The sequence below is a fragment of the Dermochelys coriacea genome, chromosome 1 (genome assembly GCF_009764565.3).
Source record: "Dermochelys coriacea isolate rDerCor1 chromosome 1, rDerCor1.pri.v4, whole genome shotgun sequence".
Classification (NCBI taxonomy): domain Eukaryota; kingdom Metazoa; phylum Chordata; order Testudines; family Dermochelyidae; genus Dermochelys; species Dermochelys coriacea.
Window position 1 is genome coordinate 111,218,921 of NC_050068.2, and position 15,311 is coordinate 111,234,231.

At 39.9% G+C, this 15,311-nt stretch overlaps 1 protein-coding gene across 1 annotated transcript in view; it reads right to left on the minus strand.

The window, feature by feature from the left end:
* Positions 1-3,365: 3,365 nt before the first annotated feature.
* ADPRHL1 (ADP-ribosylhydrolase like 1) overlaps positions 3,366-15,311 on the minus strand; it is a 53,162-nt gene continuing 41,216 nt past the window's right edge. The window contains exon 8 of the mRNA XM_043506540.1: positions 3,366-9,619. Coding sequence (XP_043362475.1) covers positions 5,266-9,619 — 4,354 coding nt within the window. The 3' untranslated portion in view covers positions 3,366-5,265. The remainder of the gene's footprint in view (positions 9,620-15,311) is intronic.

Here is a 15,311-nt window from a genome sequence, read left to right on the forward strand (position 1 = left end):
CTGGTTTACTATGTGCTCTTACACTATATGTAGTTTACTGATGTTAGATGCTGGGGCTTGCATGTGGATTTTATTATATTTTAAGAGTACAGGGCATGAATATTTTGTAGGATGCTGGTAAAAAAAAGGCTGGTTTAATCTTCTCCTTACCACCACTCCCCTCACTAACCGCCATGTGATCACTCTCAATGATTTTAAGGTCAGATGGGACCATTGTGATCATCTAGTCTGACCTCCTGCACATTGCAGGCAACAGAACCTTGCCCACCCACACCTAGGTATAGATCCCTAACCTCTGGCTGAGTTACTGAAGTCCTCAAATCATGGTTTAAAGACTTCAAGTTACAGAGAATCCACCATTCATACTAGTTTAAACCTGCGAGTGACCCATGCCCCAAACTGCAGGGGAAGGTGAACCCCCCCCCTCACAGTCTCTGCCAATCTGACCCCGGGGGAAATTCCTTTCCGACCCCAAATATGGCGATCAGTTAGATCCTGAGTATGTGAGCAAGACCCATCAGCCAGACACCTGGGAAAGAATTCTCTGTAGTATTTCAGGGCCCACCCCATCTAGTGTCCTATCACTGGCTGCTGGATATATTTGCTGCTAGCAGTTGCAGATCAGCTACATGCCATTGTAGGCAGTTTCGTCATGCCATCCCTTCCATAAACTTATCAAGCTCAGTCTTGAAACAAATTAGGTTTTTTGCCCCCATTGCTCCCCTTGGAAGGCTGTTCCAGAACTTCACTCCTCTGATGGTTAGAAACCTTTGACTAATCTCAAGCCTAAACTTGTTGATGGCCAGTTTATAGCCATTTGTTCTGGGGTGCACATTGGCACTTAGCTTAAATAACTCCTCTCCCTTTCTAGTATTTATCCCTCTGATGTATTTATAGAGAGCAATCATATGTCCCCTCAGCCTTCTTTTAGTTAGGCTAACAAACCAAGCTCTTTGAGTCTCGTCTCATAAGGTAAGTTTTCCATTCCTCAGATCATCCTAGTAGCTCTTCTCTGCACCTGTTCCAGTTTGAATTTTTCTTTCTTAGACACGGAAGGCCAGAATTGCACACAGTATTCCAGATGAGATCTCGGCAGTGCCTTGTGTAATGGTAACAACATTTCCCTATCTCCACTGGAAATACCTCACCAGATGCATCCTAGGACCACAGATGCTGGAACAATTTGTATAGTGGAGGTGCTGAGAGCCATTGAACCAAATTTAAACCCTGTATATGATGGAAACTACTTCAATGGAGAGGATGCAGCAGCACCTATGCCTACGGCTGCATTAACCTTTTTCATGATTGCATCTCATTGGCGGCTCATAGTCATCCTGCGATCAACCAATACACCCAAGTGTTTCTCCTCCTCTGTCACTTTCAGCTAAATCCCCAGCTTATAGCAAAAATTCTTGTTGTTAGTCCTAAATGCATGACCTTTGCACTATTTAATTTCATCCCATTCCTATTACTCCAGTTTTCAAGATCATCCAGATCTTCTTGTTTGGTATTCCAGTCCTCTTCTCAAGCCTAATTCTCTTACTCCAAGTGCCCCAAACCCCTAGTTTAAAGTCATGCTTCTTGACTGCCTTCTTTTTCATGACCTTTGATATTCAATTAAAGCAAAGTTACAAGGACTCAAAAACAATGCAAAATGCACCGGAGCATGAAAAAATTGTCATAACTTTTGCTTGGGGTCCTAGCAAAAATAACTGCATATACAAATGAGGAAGATGCTATTAACACTGGAAATTCTAAATAGTAACACATATGCAGGAATTGCTTTGACAAAACCCTTTGCACTCTTATTTCTTTTCATTTGCAAGAAGGTTGTTGTGGTTTTGCTTTGTGTGTATCTAGGTCTATGTTGGGATTTTCAAAAGCAGCATAAGGGAATCAGATACCTAAATCCCATTGGATTGGATACCTAAATCCCAATGAGGTCTGAATACTTCATTCCCTTAGGTGAATATCTAATTCCCTTATGCCCTTTACAAATCCCAGCCCTAGTGAACTATAGTAGAATATAAAACAATAACATTGTACAGTAGCAGTACTGTATATGATTACATTAGTAATTCAAATATAGAAAAGCAAACATAAGATGTGCCAACAAAAATAGCAAATTACTTGTTTGGACAAGGTGAGCAGCAGTCTAGAGAGGGTTAAGGGATCCCTGCCTACCACACAGCTGGAGGCAACAAGAGAAAAAAACCTCTGGGGCTTGCAGCCAGCAACTAAAAGTTGCTTTATTTTGTGTCTTTTGTGTTCAAACAATAAATGGTGCTCTGAGCCAAGGGCCTTAAAGGGAGTTGGGTGTGGTGTTCCCTTCCCTTCCCAAGCTAGTGATACAGCCCCCCCTCCCAGCTTACACCTGTTTTTTGTTAAATACCTAGGCTCAGTTTTAACATTTCCTTAATAATTATTGATACTAAAACACGCAGTTTACTTTACTGGCTCCATCACACATTAGTCTGCAGTAGGTGCAAGTGTCTGCAGTGTTTTAAGCTTACTTGTGATAGATGACAGGGATGCTGGAACAATTTTCATAGCAGGGGTGCTGACAGCCATAGAACTAAACTGGAAGCCCTGTATATAATGGAAACCACTTCAAGCCAGGGGGTGCAGCAGCACCCCCAGTGCCCCTAGTTCCAGCACCTATGGTAGATGATCAGTTGATGCTAATGGATTTATCACTTTTCTAGCCCATATAGATTGACACATACAGAAATGCAAAAATCACCCCCTAAAAATTACTCTACCCCACTAATATCTGACTTGTACTGAAAGGAAAGTGTTCCAGAATACTATGATAGCACTTCGGCAGTATCAAGAGAAGCAGGCATGTAAGATATACACAGACAGGGGTTGGGCTTCCTGGTACACATAGATAAAATGCCCTGTGCATTGCCCAAGGAATACTTCACCAATTTCCAGACAGCTAGTAAAAGCTCCCTAATTCTTGCTGGTGATTTTTCCAGCCACGTGAACTGCAGGTTTTTATTACAGAAAATAAATACTCTTTTTTTTTTTAAATCATCCCCACTTCAACCAGATCTATCTGCAATTTTTAAAGCCCAACTAGAGAACAGGCAAAGAGAGAACTTGCTATTCTAGTTTGATGTGATTTTTTTTTATGTTACAGGGCACTTTCAGACTAGGTCATGTAATACTGAATAATAATATCAATCATGCTTAGTTCAGTTCTAAGGAGCCTCCATGGCTGCTGGCTCAAAAAATCTCCATGGATGAAATTCCCCGCTGTGCAGAGGTCCAGTATTATACAACCCATAAATTCTACTAACTCCCAATTTTGTGGCTTTAAGGGGTGCACTGGCCTTTTATCTGACCCTCTGCATGGGGTGGGGGGGGGTGGGAATGAGGAGGGGAAGATTTCATTCCATGAGCTTCTTGCTGCCAGGAAGGCTAATGCTATGTCTTCAAGGAAAAATTTTAAAATAATCACCTTCTTTAGCTATCAGGGAACACTGTGATCCATGTCACCTCTCAAAGCAGTGTCCCCGGCCTGCCCAGCCCAGCTGTCGTCTATCTGTGCTCTTTACACTGTCATCAAAGGGATTTGAATTTAGCATGCTGCCAGTGTGCCCATGTCATCATTCTCTTGGCTGGAGTCATAGAGGAGCATTCTGCCAATCTGGGAAACAAGCAACAGTCAGACCTCTAAAACATACTGCATAGCTGCTGATAGTCTCCAACATATCCAAAGGAACGTGGTGCAGTGGACTGTGGGTAAAGAAGAGCTTATTTGCATAAACTCCACCCCTTCTAAATTAGCTCTGCAACTTTCAGAAGCTTACTGCCACTTAAAAGATTGAGGTTTTATTTGGCTTTTCAGGCAGGCTGACCTTGGCTGTCAAAGAGCCAGGATCTGTGTGCAGATGGCTGTGGATAACATTTAATGAATCAAAGCCCTTAGGAAGTGCCCTTTAAAGAAAGGTCTTTTTTAATTAGAAAAGGCTTCTCTTCACGGTACTGCCCAGCTTATGAAAACAAGGCAGATATGCTGGCACATGTGAGAGTTGACTTTATTATATTAATATCTGCCTACCTACCACAGGGTGTTATGTGGCATTAACAGCAAGATTCCATTTTGCAGTTACATTCTGTTCAGCAGCTGGGCAGAAAGAAGCAAACATAACAAACCGATCCTGTCTACCAAAGCAAAGCCTGGGACACACAAATTTTACGCAGAAGTTGCTATTATTGTCCACTCTGAACATCACATTCCACTGGCACGTTTCAATGACATTGGCTGCTCATTATTATCAAGTTTCATATCGTACTACAGTAAACACTTGCTATACTTGACAGGAAAGCACGAGCAAGATAAGACTTTCCAATGAGTAACTTTAATATCCGTGGCAATGCCTGCCTTGGGTCTGTGTGCCCCTGCTATGCCACAAAGGCAATTTAACCCCAGTCCTGATGAATTCCTCCTGCAGCATTCTCAGCACCCTGTTTTCATTGACCTGCTCAGCACCTTACAGGACTGGGCCCTTTGTGAGTACTTGTAGTTGCTGCATTATAGCCCTTTGTGAACACAGGAGTAGCTATAGAGTGACATGCATGAGGAAATAACCTCTCTCTACAAACATACATCAATACTGTACACACCCAAAAGTGTAAATATCTTGACAGAAGGTTCAATCAATATTTTCCCAACATTTACACGACAGAACATAAGTGCCCAATAGTAAATTATTTAATATATTGTCCTTTCAGGACTTTCCTGCAGATAAAGGGAGCATCTACCTTTCCGCACATTACCCCTGAAACATTATTCATGTTAGCAAAGGATCAGCCTTTGCGTTTACAGCTTTAAAGCTAGAACTTAAGAGGTCATTTTTGACCTAATGAAGTCTGACATTGTCTAAAGCCATACCTAGAGGGAGTAGTAACAGCGTTTTATTAGAATGAGTAAATACAAAGGAATGTTCGTCCTCAAAATACCCTAGGTACAAACAAAATCGAGCATTTATCAAGGAGAGATTGGCGCAGGATTACATTTTTGATGATCTCTCTGCCCCTCTCATAATAAATTGATGGTTAATCTGATGATATATTTGCAGTGATCTTCAGGCCAGTGTTTAAGAAAGGGAAAAGAATCCCACCCTAACAAATACCCATCACTATCCATGCAATTACAAAGTGATAATTTAATTCAAGTGTCTTGAACATTAAAGGAAAAAAGAAAGATCTGATTATACAAATAATTGAGGCCATTAGTTTACCTGTAGAGATATTTCAGGTGTGATGCTTAAATGTATCACTTACTCTAACTATCATTGGTTTAAAAGATGAATTTAGGGGTCCTTCACTGTAACTTTCTGCTATGTATTTTGCTTGTGCTGCTGTTCTAGTGCAGTCCTGGAGTTCTGCTTCTCTGTCATTTGGTTGATCAGACCCTGGCCTCCTGGCCTTTCCTTCAGCAGCAACATTTTCATCCCTTGCTAAATCATTTGATGATAGTTTACGGTACTTCTCAAAGCCAAGCTGGGTTTTCCTCTTTTCTACAGTATTTTTATCATGTTTGGATACATCATTTGATGGGGATAATTTTTGGTAGTTATCAATGTTATGCCAAGTATTCTCCTCTAATGTTGAATCACTTTGATGCGTCATGAGATCACTTGGCAATGAAGCTTGATATTTCTCAAAGTCACACAAACTATTTTTCTTTCCTGAACGATTAGTTTCATGCTTCTCCAGTTTACTTGAGGAGGGTAACTGGTATTTCTCAGCTTTGCGATGTGGATTTTTCTTTTCTGTAGTACTAATTTCATGCTTCCTAAAATCATTTGATATTAGTGTTTGTTGCTTCTTCTCTACTGCAGTATTTTTTCCATGCGTCACCAATTTATTTGATGCGGCTAATTGGTACTTCTCAGAGCTATGATGTTTATTCTTCTCTTCCACAGTGTTAGTTTCATGCTTTCTAAAATCATTTGATTTTGGTATTTGTTGCTTCTTCTCTACTGTGGTATTTTTTCCATGCTTGACCAATTTATTTGATGAGGTTAACTGGTACTTCTCAGAACTATGATGTTTATTCTTCTCTTCCACAGTTTCAGTTTCCTGTGTCACAAAATCATCTGACAATGGTGTTTGTTGTTGCTTCTCTACCGTAACATTATTGTCATGCTTCACCAATGAACTTGATGATGTTTTTTTATTCTTCTTAGGGTTACACAAGGTATCTCTCTCTACTGCAGCTTTCTTTCCATGCTTCTGTAGTGCATTTCTTGAGAGTAACTGGTACTCTTCAAAATTATGAGGGGTACTCTTCTCTTGGACAGTTTTGTTTTCATGCTTCCCTGTACTTCTTGATGATGGCTTTTGGTAATTCTTAAAGTTACTCTGGATATTTCTTGCCTCTGCAGCATTATTTTCATGTTTCATTGATTCATGGGATGAGAACAGTTGGTATTTCTCAGTATTACAACAGGTGTTTTCATCTTCTGTCGTATTATATTCATTTTCCACTAAATCTCTTGATGGCATTTGGTATTTGATGTTACACAAGGTATTTCTCAGTCCTGGAATGTTAATTTTATTCTTTGATGAGGGTAATTGACATGTCTCAAAGCTAGAAGAAGTCTTCTCTTTTGAATTATTATCCTCATGCTTCATAAAATCACCCGATGTTGGTATTTGGCACATCTCAGAGTTACACAAGGTATTTCTCTCTGCTGCAATAGCTTTCTTCTCTACCATAGTATCATTTTCGTGCTTCAAGCCATCATGTGATGACAGCATTTGGTACTCTTCATATTTATGTAAGTTATTTCTCTCACTTGCACTATTATTTTCACGTGTCACCATTTCATTTAAGGAAAGAAACTGGTTTTTCTCAAAGTTCTCATCTCTCATCTCATTTTCATAATTCAGAGTATCATTTGAAGTTGGCAGTTGGTTCTGCTCCAGATTACACCAGGGTCTTGTTTTTACCACAGTATTATTTTCATGCTTCTCTGATTCATTTGGCAAGGGTAGTCGGTACTTTTTCCAGTTAATCAAGGGACTTATCCCTTCTGCAGTATTATTTTCACACTTCCCCAGTTCATTGGGTGAGAGTAACTGATTCTTCTCAAAAACATGAAGGATATTCTTCTCTTTGGCTGAATTATTTTCATGGTTTATGACATCACTTGATGATGGTAGTGTCTGATAATTCTCACTGTTATACAGAGCATTCTTTGCTATAATATCATCTTTATGCTTTGCTGACTCATTTGAAGAAGGTATTTGATACTTATCAGAATTATGACAAGCCTTCTTATCTTCTACACTATCGGTTTCATCTTTCACCAAATGTTTTGATGATGTGATCTGGGGCTTTTCAATAGCATGCCAGAGTCTTTGTTCTGTAGCATTGTTTTTGTGCTTTGTTAAATAATTTGATGATCGACGTGTCTCAGAATTAGGCCAGGGATTCTCTTCTGCAATGTCACTTTCATGCTTCATGAAATACTTTGATGGCATTTGATAAGTCTTCAGATGACACAAAGTACTCCTTTCCCTGGCAGTATTGTTTTCCTGACTTGCCATTTCATTTGATGAGGATAATTGGTCCTTTCCAAAATTCTCTTCTGGAATATAACACCTGTGCTTCACTAAATAACTTGACAATGAACTTTGGTCCTTTTCAATATCTGAGCAGATATGCTTTTCTTCTACAATACCACTTTTTTCCTTCTTTGAATCATTTAATGAGTGTACTTGGTATGTCTGATTCATAGTCAGATTTGATACATTAGTGCTGAAATTATCAATGTTATTTTGTGGGCTGAGCATTTGATGTGATTGTGATTCCTGGGTTATTTGTTCAGTTTGCATTTGACAATCAGACACCTTGTTTGGGTTTATCACTAGCTCCTCTTCTTGCTTAGCTGTGACTTTGCAATCATTTTTTCTAGAACTAGGAAATATTTCCTGTTTATAGTGAAATTTCTCTCTTTTTACAGCTGCTTTTGAATGTTTTCCTTTAAAATCTGATGCATTTTCTTGCCTTGGCACGAGCGGTGGCATTTTGTCAGTAACTGGTATTTTGACAGTTAACTGCATGTCATCATTTGGAGGCACTACATTCTGCGACGCCTGAGCTACTGGGGAGCAAAATGATGGAATATTTTTCAATAGTTTCTCCTCCGGGAAACATTTTTGGCTTGCAAAGAGAGGATCCTTTTCTGACTCTGAGAACTCTATTTCTGTCTCCTTTGAACTGCATGCATTCACTGTTATTTTAGGAGTCTCAACCTCTTTAATATCCTGGGGACTATGTGCACTGGATCCTTCAGCTACACCCGAATAAGGCGAGTCAGTAGATGGATTGTCTTCACTAACATTTTGAGCAGCTTTATTATTTCCTAATGTGCTATTCTCCATGTGAGATAGGCTGGGTTTAGATAAGGTAGGAATGCAGTCTGCGAGGGCTTTATTTTTACAGAAAGTAGAAGAGCTGTCTTGATTAGGAAGAAAATCAGGTCCTTGGTTTGTGGAATCTATTTTAGTCTCAGCACTATCCTTGTCGTCAGTCATGACCTTGGGCCTGACACATTGTACAGTTTGCATTTGTCCTTTGTACTCTCTGTCTTGTGCCCTATTTTTTGGCATTTCATTCTTACCAGGCTTAATATCATGTTTGCTGTCAGAGTCACTCATCTCTCTCATTTGAGTGCCATGATCAAAAGGCTGATTACTATCAGTGTTGTTGGTCAACAAACTCCAAGGCTGGCTAATTTCAGTCACAACACTGAATCTAGGCATTGGAGCAGACATACACACTAAACAATGGGACTGAGGGCTATTTAGAACTGTGGCTGTCACAGTGTGTAGCACTGTGACCTTTGGTTTGTGAATAGCTATTCTATTTGGGACCTTTGTATTATTTTTCTCACCTTTGTGCAACAGCAATGTTTTCATCTCTGTGGCTGAACAAACAGAACTAGCTTGTTCAAACTTTTCCTTCAGTTTGGAGAGAACAGAATTCTTGCTGATTATTTTTGGCAAATTGCTGCTTGGCTCTTTCTTTTTCCAGACAGAAGCTTTCTCCTTAGTTTCTTTTTCCTCTGCAGCTAAAAATTTCTTCAGAATGTTTTTCACTGTATTTTTCCCACTTAGGCCATTCCACTTGACCCGCTCATTGGGCATTATCTTTTTGTTCTCTTCTGGTGCTTGACCACTTCCTTTTTTCTCCTTATTTTTGTCTAATTTGTTAACAGTGGCATTTAGACAGCCCCTGTTTGCCCACTGCTTTTCTTTAATGATTAGTTTGCCAACTTCTCTAGTCTTCTTTATGTAAGGTTCACGATTGTTGTTCATGAACTTGGACTGCAAAAGCTGGAATCTTGTGGGGCGCTTGCTGTTGTTTGTACTTTGGCAGTCAGGATTACAAATCACCTTATTTCCTTTGCCTTCTGCCCATTTTGCCTTCTTCCTCGGCATCTGTGGATCACAGGCCGCGAGGTCTGTGATGTAAAGCAGCAGGCTGCTGAGGACAGCAAAAGCCCCTGGTTCTGTTGCCATCCTATTTAGCTTCTTCTTCAGCACCATCGGCTCTATCAGCAGCTTATCATCACAAAACTTTGTACATTTAGTGCTGCATAAAACAAAATGAATGCTCTTTTGAAGTCATCAGTATTGCCTCTACTTCCTTACTCTGTATTACTTTTATTTTATTTATTAACAGATCCATTCTTTTATAACAGAAATCTTCTAAAACTTGTTTTACAACTTAAATCAAGACAAACTTAGTATTATACACAAATATACAAATAGAAATTGGTCTGTGGAAGTCCCTACAGCTGTACTGACAAGACCCAAGACCAATCACTTTCTTCTAATCTTATTCTTTTTAATTACATATATAGTGCATTAAACAGACTAACTTAACCTACAGTTCTTAACTGAGTCATAGTTAGTTGCCTGTTAACAGCATGCAAAATATTTTAGAAGCCTTATGAAGCATCTTATGGGGTGTGTGTGTGTGTGTATGCAGGTTTTTAATAACAATCCTACATTGTGCAGCCTGCAATTTCTCCCGTGTTTTGTGACAATTGTTTTGTGATAATTGGACAGTAACTGTCAAATGTTCATGAGAATAAACAACACTAACAATGGTGAACAAAGCTCATCTGTGCCATTCCTCACTCTCTTTAAGTACTTTTGTCCCCTGATATGCAAATGTTACCAAACATTTCCACTCCTGATAAACAAGAAAGAAGATGAGAACACACTCAGTATGGAAATACAGCTGTGCCTCTGGCTTAACATAAAAACAAAACCTGAAGGCTGAAAAGTGTAGATCAGCCACAGACTCAGGTTTCACTGTAGATACAATTTAGAAATTAGCAGGAACCTTTCCAGTTAACGAGGGGTCTAATCTAATCTGGGACATTTGGCATGTGGGAAATGCCCCCTTAAATCTATTTTCTGAAAGGATCACACTAATGGCAAGTAGGACAGAACCAGAGATAGAGCACTTTATGTAATGACAGCCATGGCAATGTCGCTTGACTACTGCACCCTTTCAGTATTTAGCCTGGAGCAGGAACTCTGGCATGCTGTCTCTACAGTTCAGTTTGGAGAATTAAGCCTTCAGAGAGTTGAGGATTTAAAAAATGGTGCTGATTGGTTACTAAATAAAATACAGAACTTAGTGCAAAAGCTGCAGAGTGAAGTCAATAACATAAGACAGTGCTTTGGAAAAAACCGCAAGAGGTGTCAGCTTTCTAGCACCCATGAGAAAATGGATTACTTCACTGTGCAGTAAAATAATGTTGTGAATAGAGTCCAGCCAACATGCCAGGCAAAGATTCGGAGTATTCATTTTTATGTCCTCTTCATTTATGAGCAGAAGTGGGACAACAAATTCTGTAAACTAAACCTGATGTACATGCATAAGGTGCATAAATAGAATGAAGAGAAGTTGCAAAACTGTTCACATTTTATGTAGTATCAATCTTCAAAACTGTATTCTTATAGGGCCAGATCCTGCCACTTTTACAGACAGCAGGTTTGTACACTATTGATTTCAATGGATGGGAAATTAAAACCAAACCTATGTTGTGATTTTAATGGGGCTACCTGCAGAGTAAAGGTACTGCTCCTTGTCAAAAAGGGTGGCAAAATCTGACTTTCAGGTGGCTACATTTCAAGTATACTGAAGAGAAGGCACTTAAAAATTACATACAACAGCATGGGTTCTATTTATAATGACCTTCCGGGTATTTTAAAAGACCAAATCAGATTTTGACAACTGGCTGATGTCTGTATAACAAACAATTAGGCTCTGGGTTTCAACTGTGAATGACTACATTTCACTATAGCACAGGTACCTTCCCCATTCACAGTACATGGTAACACAGATTAAATACCCCTTCACGTAAGCAATAACACACACAAGGACAGAAATATAATGAAGCCAGTTCTGATGTCATATTGAGAGTTCCTTTGTTACAACTGGTGTTTATTTCAGAAGGATGCCCTCATTGGCTATCATTGGATTGCAGTTCCCCCTCCTATTATGGAGAAGGGCATTTAAGGTAGGAGGAGATTAAGTAACGTCACTCTTTTAAAAGGATTTTTTTTGGATTGCAATGGGCAGAGAAAGCCAAATGTTCAATGTATTTCAGTCAAGAGTTCTGATGGATTTATAATTTTGAAAACTCTGTTATGAGGACATTTGAGTTGATTGTTACCAGTTTAATTTGAATTTTTTTGTGAGAATTAAGAAAAAAAAGAAAAACTCTCTCAAGAAAAACTTGCTCTAGCCCTGCCCTATTTTTCTGTCTATCTGCCCTCTGACTGCAAGCTTGCCAGGGTAGGGGCTGTTCGTTATTCTCTCTAAAAAGTGCCTACCATACTGTGGACATTCCCATAAACATACAATAAAGTATGGGCTAACCTGGCTTCCACTAACATCAAAAGCAAAAACCCAATTGATTGCAATTGGAATAGGATCAGACCCTCTTGTTATTGGTTTGGAGTTCGTTAAAATAGCATTCATCAATCAGCTGAGGATTATGACACAATGATCATGAGGTGGTAAAAGAAACAGTAGGGAACTCTATTGAGGGTTTACCCAGAAGTCAAATCAATAGGATGTATTTTAGGGTGTTTTCGACAGGGTGCATTTTCAGAAATATTACACTGTTTTATAGGTACACAAAATAATGTTGTGTATGTCGACTGTCTGGTCTATAGTCATCAGCTAGTAACAGAAGATGAACAAGAGCTACTCTACCTATTCAGGGCATCTGACCTTTTTCCAAGATGATCTCACCCACAAACGAGCATTACAATGCATTTGTGAAAAAGTCTGCTCTCTTGGATGACCATGTACCATGAAATATAAATCCTGGGTTTGCGATATGAAGTTGTTTCTCTAAAATAAACACAGGTGTGTGGGGACATGGGGGAATGCTGAAACTTTTGTCACAGCATTAAACACCCCCAATGCATTTCCTAAGGGAGAGTCTACTGCATGAAGTCCTGCAGGAAAATCTTGACCACATTGAATGGGAGTTTTGACCTTGATTCCAATGGGGTCAAGATTTCATCTCTAATATTATCCCAACTCCTGTCCTTCACTCCTTGGACTATAACCACCTGTCATTACAGCTGAGAGGAACTGGGCAGAATGGTCCCTTAGGGTTATTGTGCATACTGGGAGGCTGTTAACACCATTTCATAAACAGTCAGAGGGTTCTCTGTTGAGAAGTGCAAGGCACTACCCCAGGCTATGAGCTAGGCCAAGGAATGAGGTAATAGCATTCTGGAACCTGGAACTCCCCCATGGCAGTGGGCAGCACTAATGCATACAGTAGAACGTCAGAGTTACAAACACCTCAGGAATAGAGGTTGTTCATAACTCTGAACAAAACGCCCTGGTTGTTCTTTCAAAAGTTTACAACTGAACATTGACTTAATACGGCTTTGAAACTTTACTATGCTGAAGAAAAATGCTGCTTTCCCTTTTATTTATTTTGTAGTAGTTTATGTTTAACACAGTACTGTACTGTGTTGTGTGTGTGTATGTCTGCTGTTGCCTGATTGCATACTTCCGGTTCCAAATGAGGTGTGTGGTTGACTGATCAGTTCGTAACTCTGGTATTTGTAACTCTGAGGTTCTACTGTACCTGGCTTCTCTTCCCTCACCGCAAAAACCATTTTTAAAAAGTATGCTGCCATCCGCCTTAGGAGATCTAGATAAGCTGTTTTCTGGATATTTTTATCCTAATTACATGATTTTAAATGTCAGAATGGGTTGATCACATGTATGTCCAGGTGATCTAAGACCAGTTTCAAAAGAACTTGTTTGTTTGCTTATTTTAAATGAACTCCCTTCACCCCACCCACTCAGCAATAATATATTTTCAAGAGGCAAGCAGGCAATTTACTTATTTATGCATAGTTGTTTGCAGTGGTGTTATAGATATGTTGGTCCCAGAACATGAAAGACACAAGGTGGGTGAAGTAGTAGTTTTTATTGGACCAATTTGTGTTGGTGAGCTTTCAAGCTACACAGAGCTCTTCTTCAGGTCTGGGAAAAGTACTCAGAATGTTGCAGCTAAATCCAAGGTGAAACAGATTGCTAAGCATAAGAAGTTAACACATTGCAAGAAACCATTCAAAATGAAGTGGGCAATTAACACCTCTGCAGTTACAGGACAAAGGTGATTTAGTAGTTTACAGATTGTCCTAATAAGACATATACTTCATGTGTCAGTATATTATTTATGCCTGTATCTGTAATTTTCACTCCATGCATCTGAAAAAGTGGGGGTTTTTTACACATGAAAGCTTATGCCCAAATAAATCTGTTAGTCTTTAAGTTGCCACCGCACTCCTTGTTGTTTTTGTGGATACAGACTAATACAGCTACCCCTCTGATACAAGCCATACACTAGTATCTCTATTGTATCCATGATTTCTGGTGTCTATCAGAGTTATGAATTTAAGCTCCCAGGCTCGCCTCTTGAAGGTATTGTGCCAGTTTCCTTTGAGGACGTAGACTGAGAGGTCACATATGGAGCTATTATTTTGTGACAAGAGTTCACTCATGGGTGATGTTTTTGTCTTTTATAATTTTTCTATATGAGTTCATTTGAAAGTGTAGTGATTGTCTTGTTTCACCCGTATAATGATTGCTAGGGCATTTGATGCACTAGATGAGGTATACCACATGTTGCCATAGGTTCTTGTAGTACCCATGGATCTTGAAAGGCGTCCTGTGGGGGATATTGAACCATTATAGCAGAGGAAATATGGCTGCAGGTTTTGCATCTGTTCTGGCAGGGTGTGGTACTGCATTGAGTTGGTGTGTCCTGGTCTGTGGGGAGCTTGTTTCTGATGCTGAGTTTGGCAAAGTTGGGGGGTTGTTTGAAGGCCAGAAAAGAGGTTTGGTAAAGATTTCTCTCAAGATGTGGTCCCTATCAAGTTTGGGTTGTAATTGTTTGATGTTACCTCATATGGCTTCCAGCGTGAGGTGATAGGTGACAACTAGGAGTGTGTGGTCAGTGGACTTTTTTTCTGTATTGAAGCAGGTTCTCTCAGGAAATTAGGATGACCCATTCCATGATGCGATCTAGTTCTCTGGTGGAGTGTCCTTACTTGGTGAAGGCGGTTTTATGTATGTTAAAGTGTATATCCTGGACTTTCTCCTCAGAGCATATTCTGTGGTATTTGAGTGCCTGGCTGGTATACCAGATTTCTTGGTGTGTTTGGGGTGGTTGCTGGATCTGTGGTGGTAAGTGTGCTGATGTGAGGGTTTCTTGTATATAGTTGTCTGTAAGGTTTCTTGCAACAAGAGTTAACTCCTTATGCTTAACTATCTGTTCCACCTTGTTGTTAGCTGTGACACACTGATTACCTTTCCTAGACCTGAAGAAGAGCTCTGTGTAAACTTGAAAGCTTGTCTCTTTCACCAACAGAAGCTGGTTCAATAATAGATATTACCTCCCCCACCTTGTCTCTCTTATGTATTCACAGGCACTTGTGTGACACTCATCACTGTACTATGTGAATGCCAAAAGCCTGATACACTAGCAGGCTGAAATGCAATCTAATCCCAGTGACTGGGTTAGCCCAGTAAAAGCCTTTGTAGCAGACATTGTCATTTCACAGACCTGAGGACAGTCAGATCCTGTGCCTATGGGGTAGAGGAGATGTGTTGAGCACCTGAGCAGGAAGAGCTGCTGGAGGTAGGGCGGGGAGAGGGAGCTCATACAAATGCATTTACTAACCCTCTGAACAACCCCTGGAGCCTGGCCCCTTCTCGCCTCTGTGCT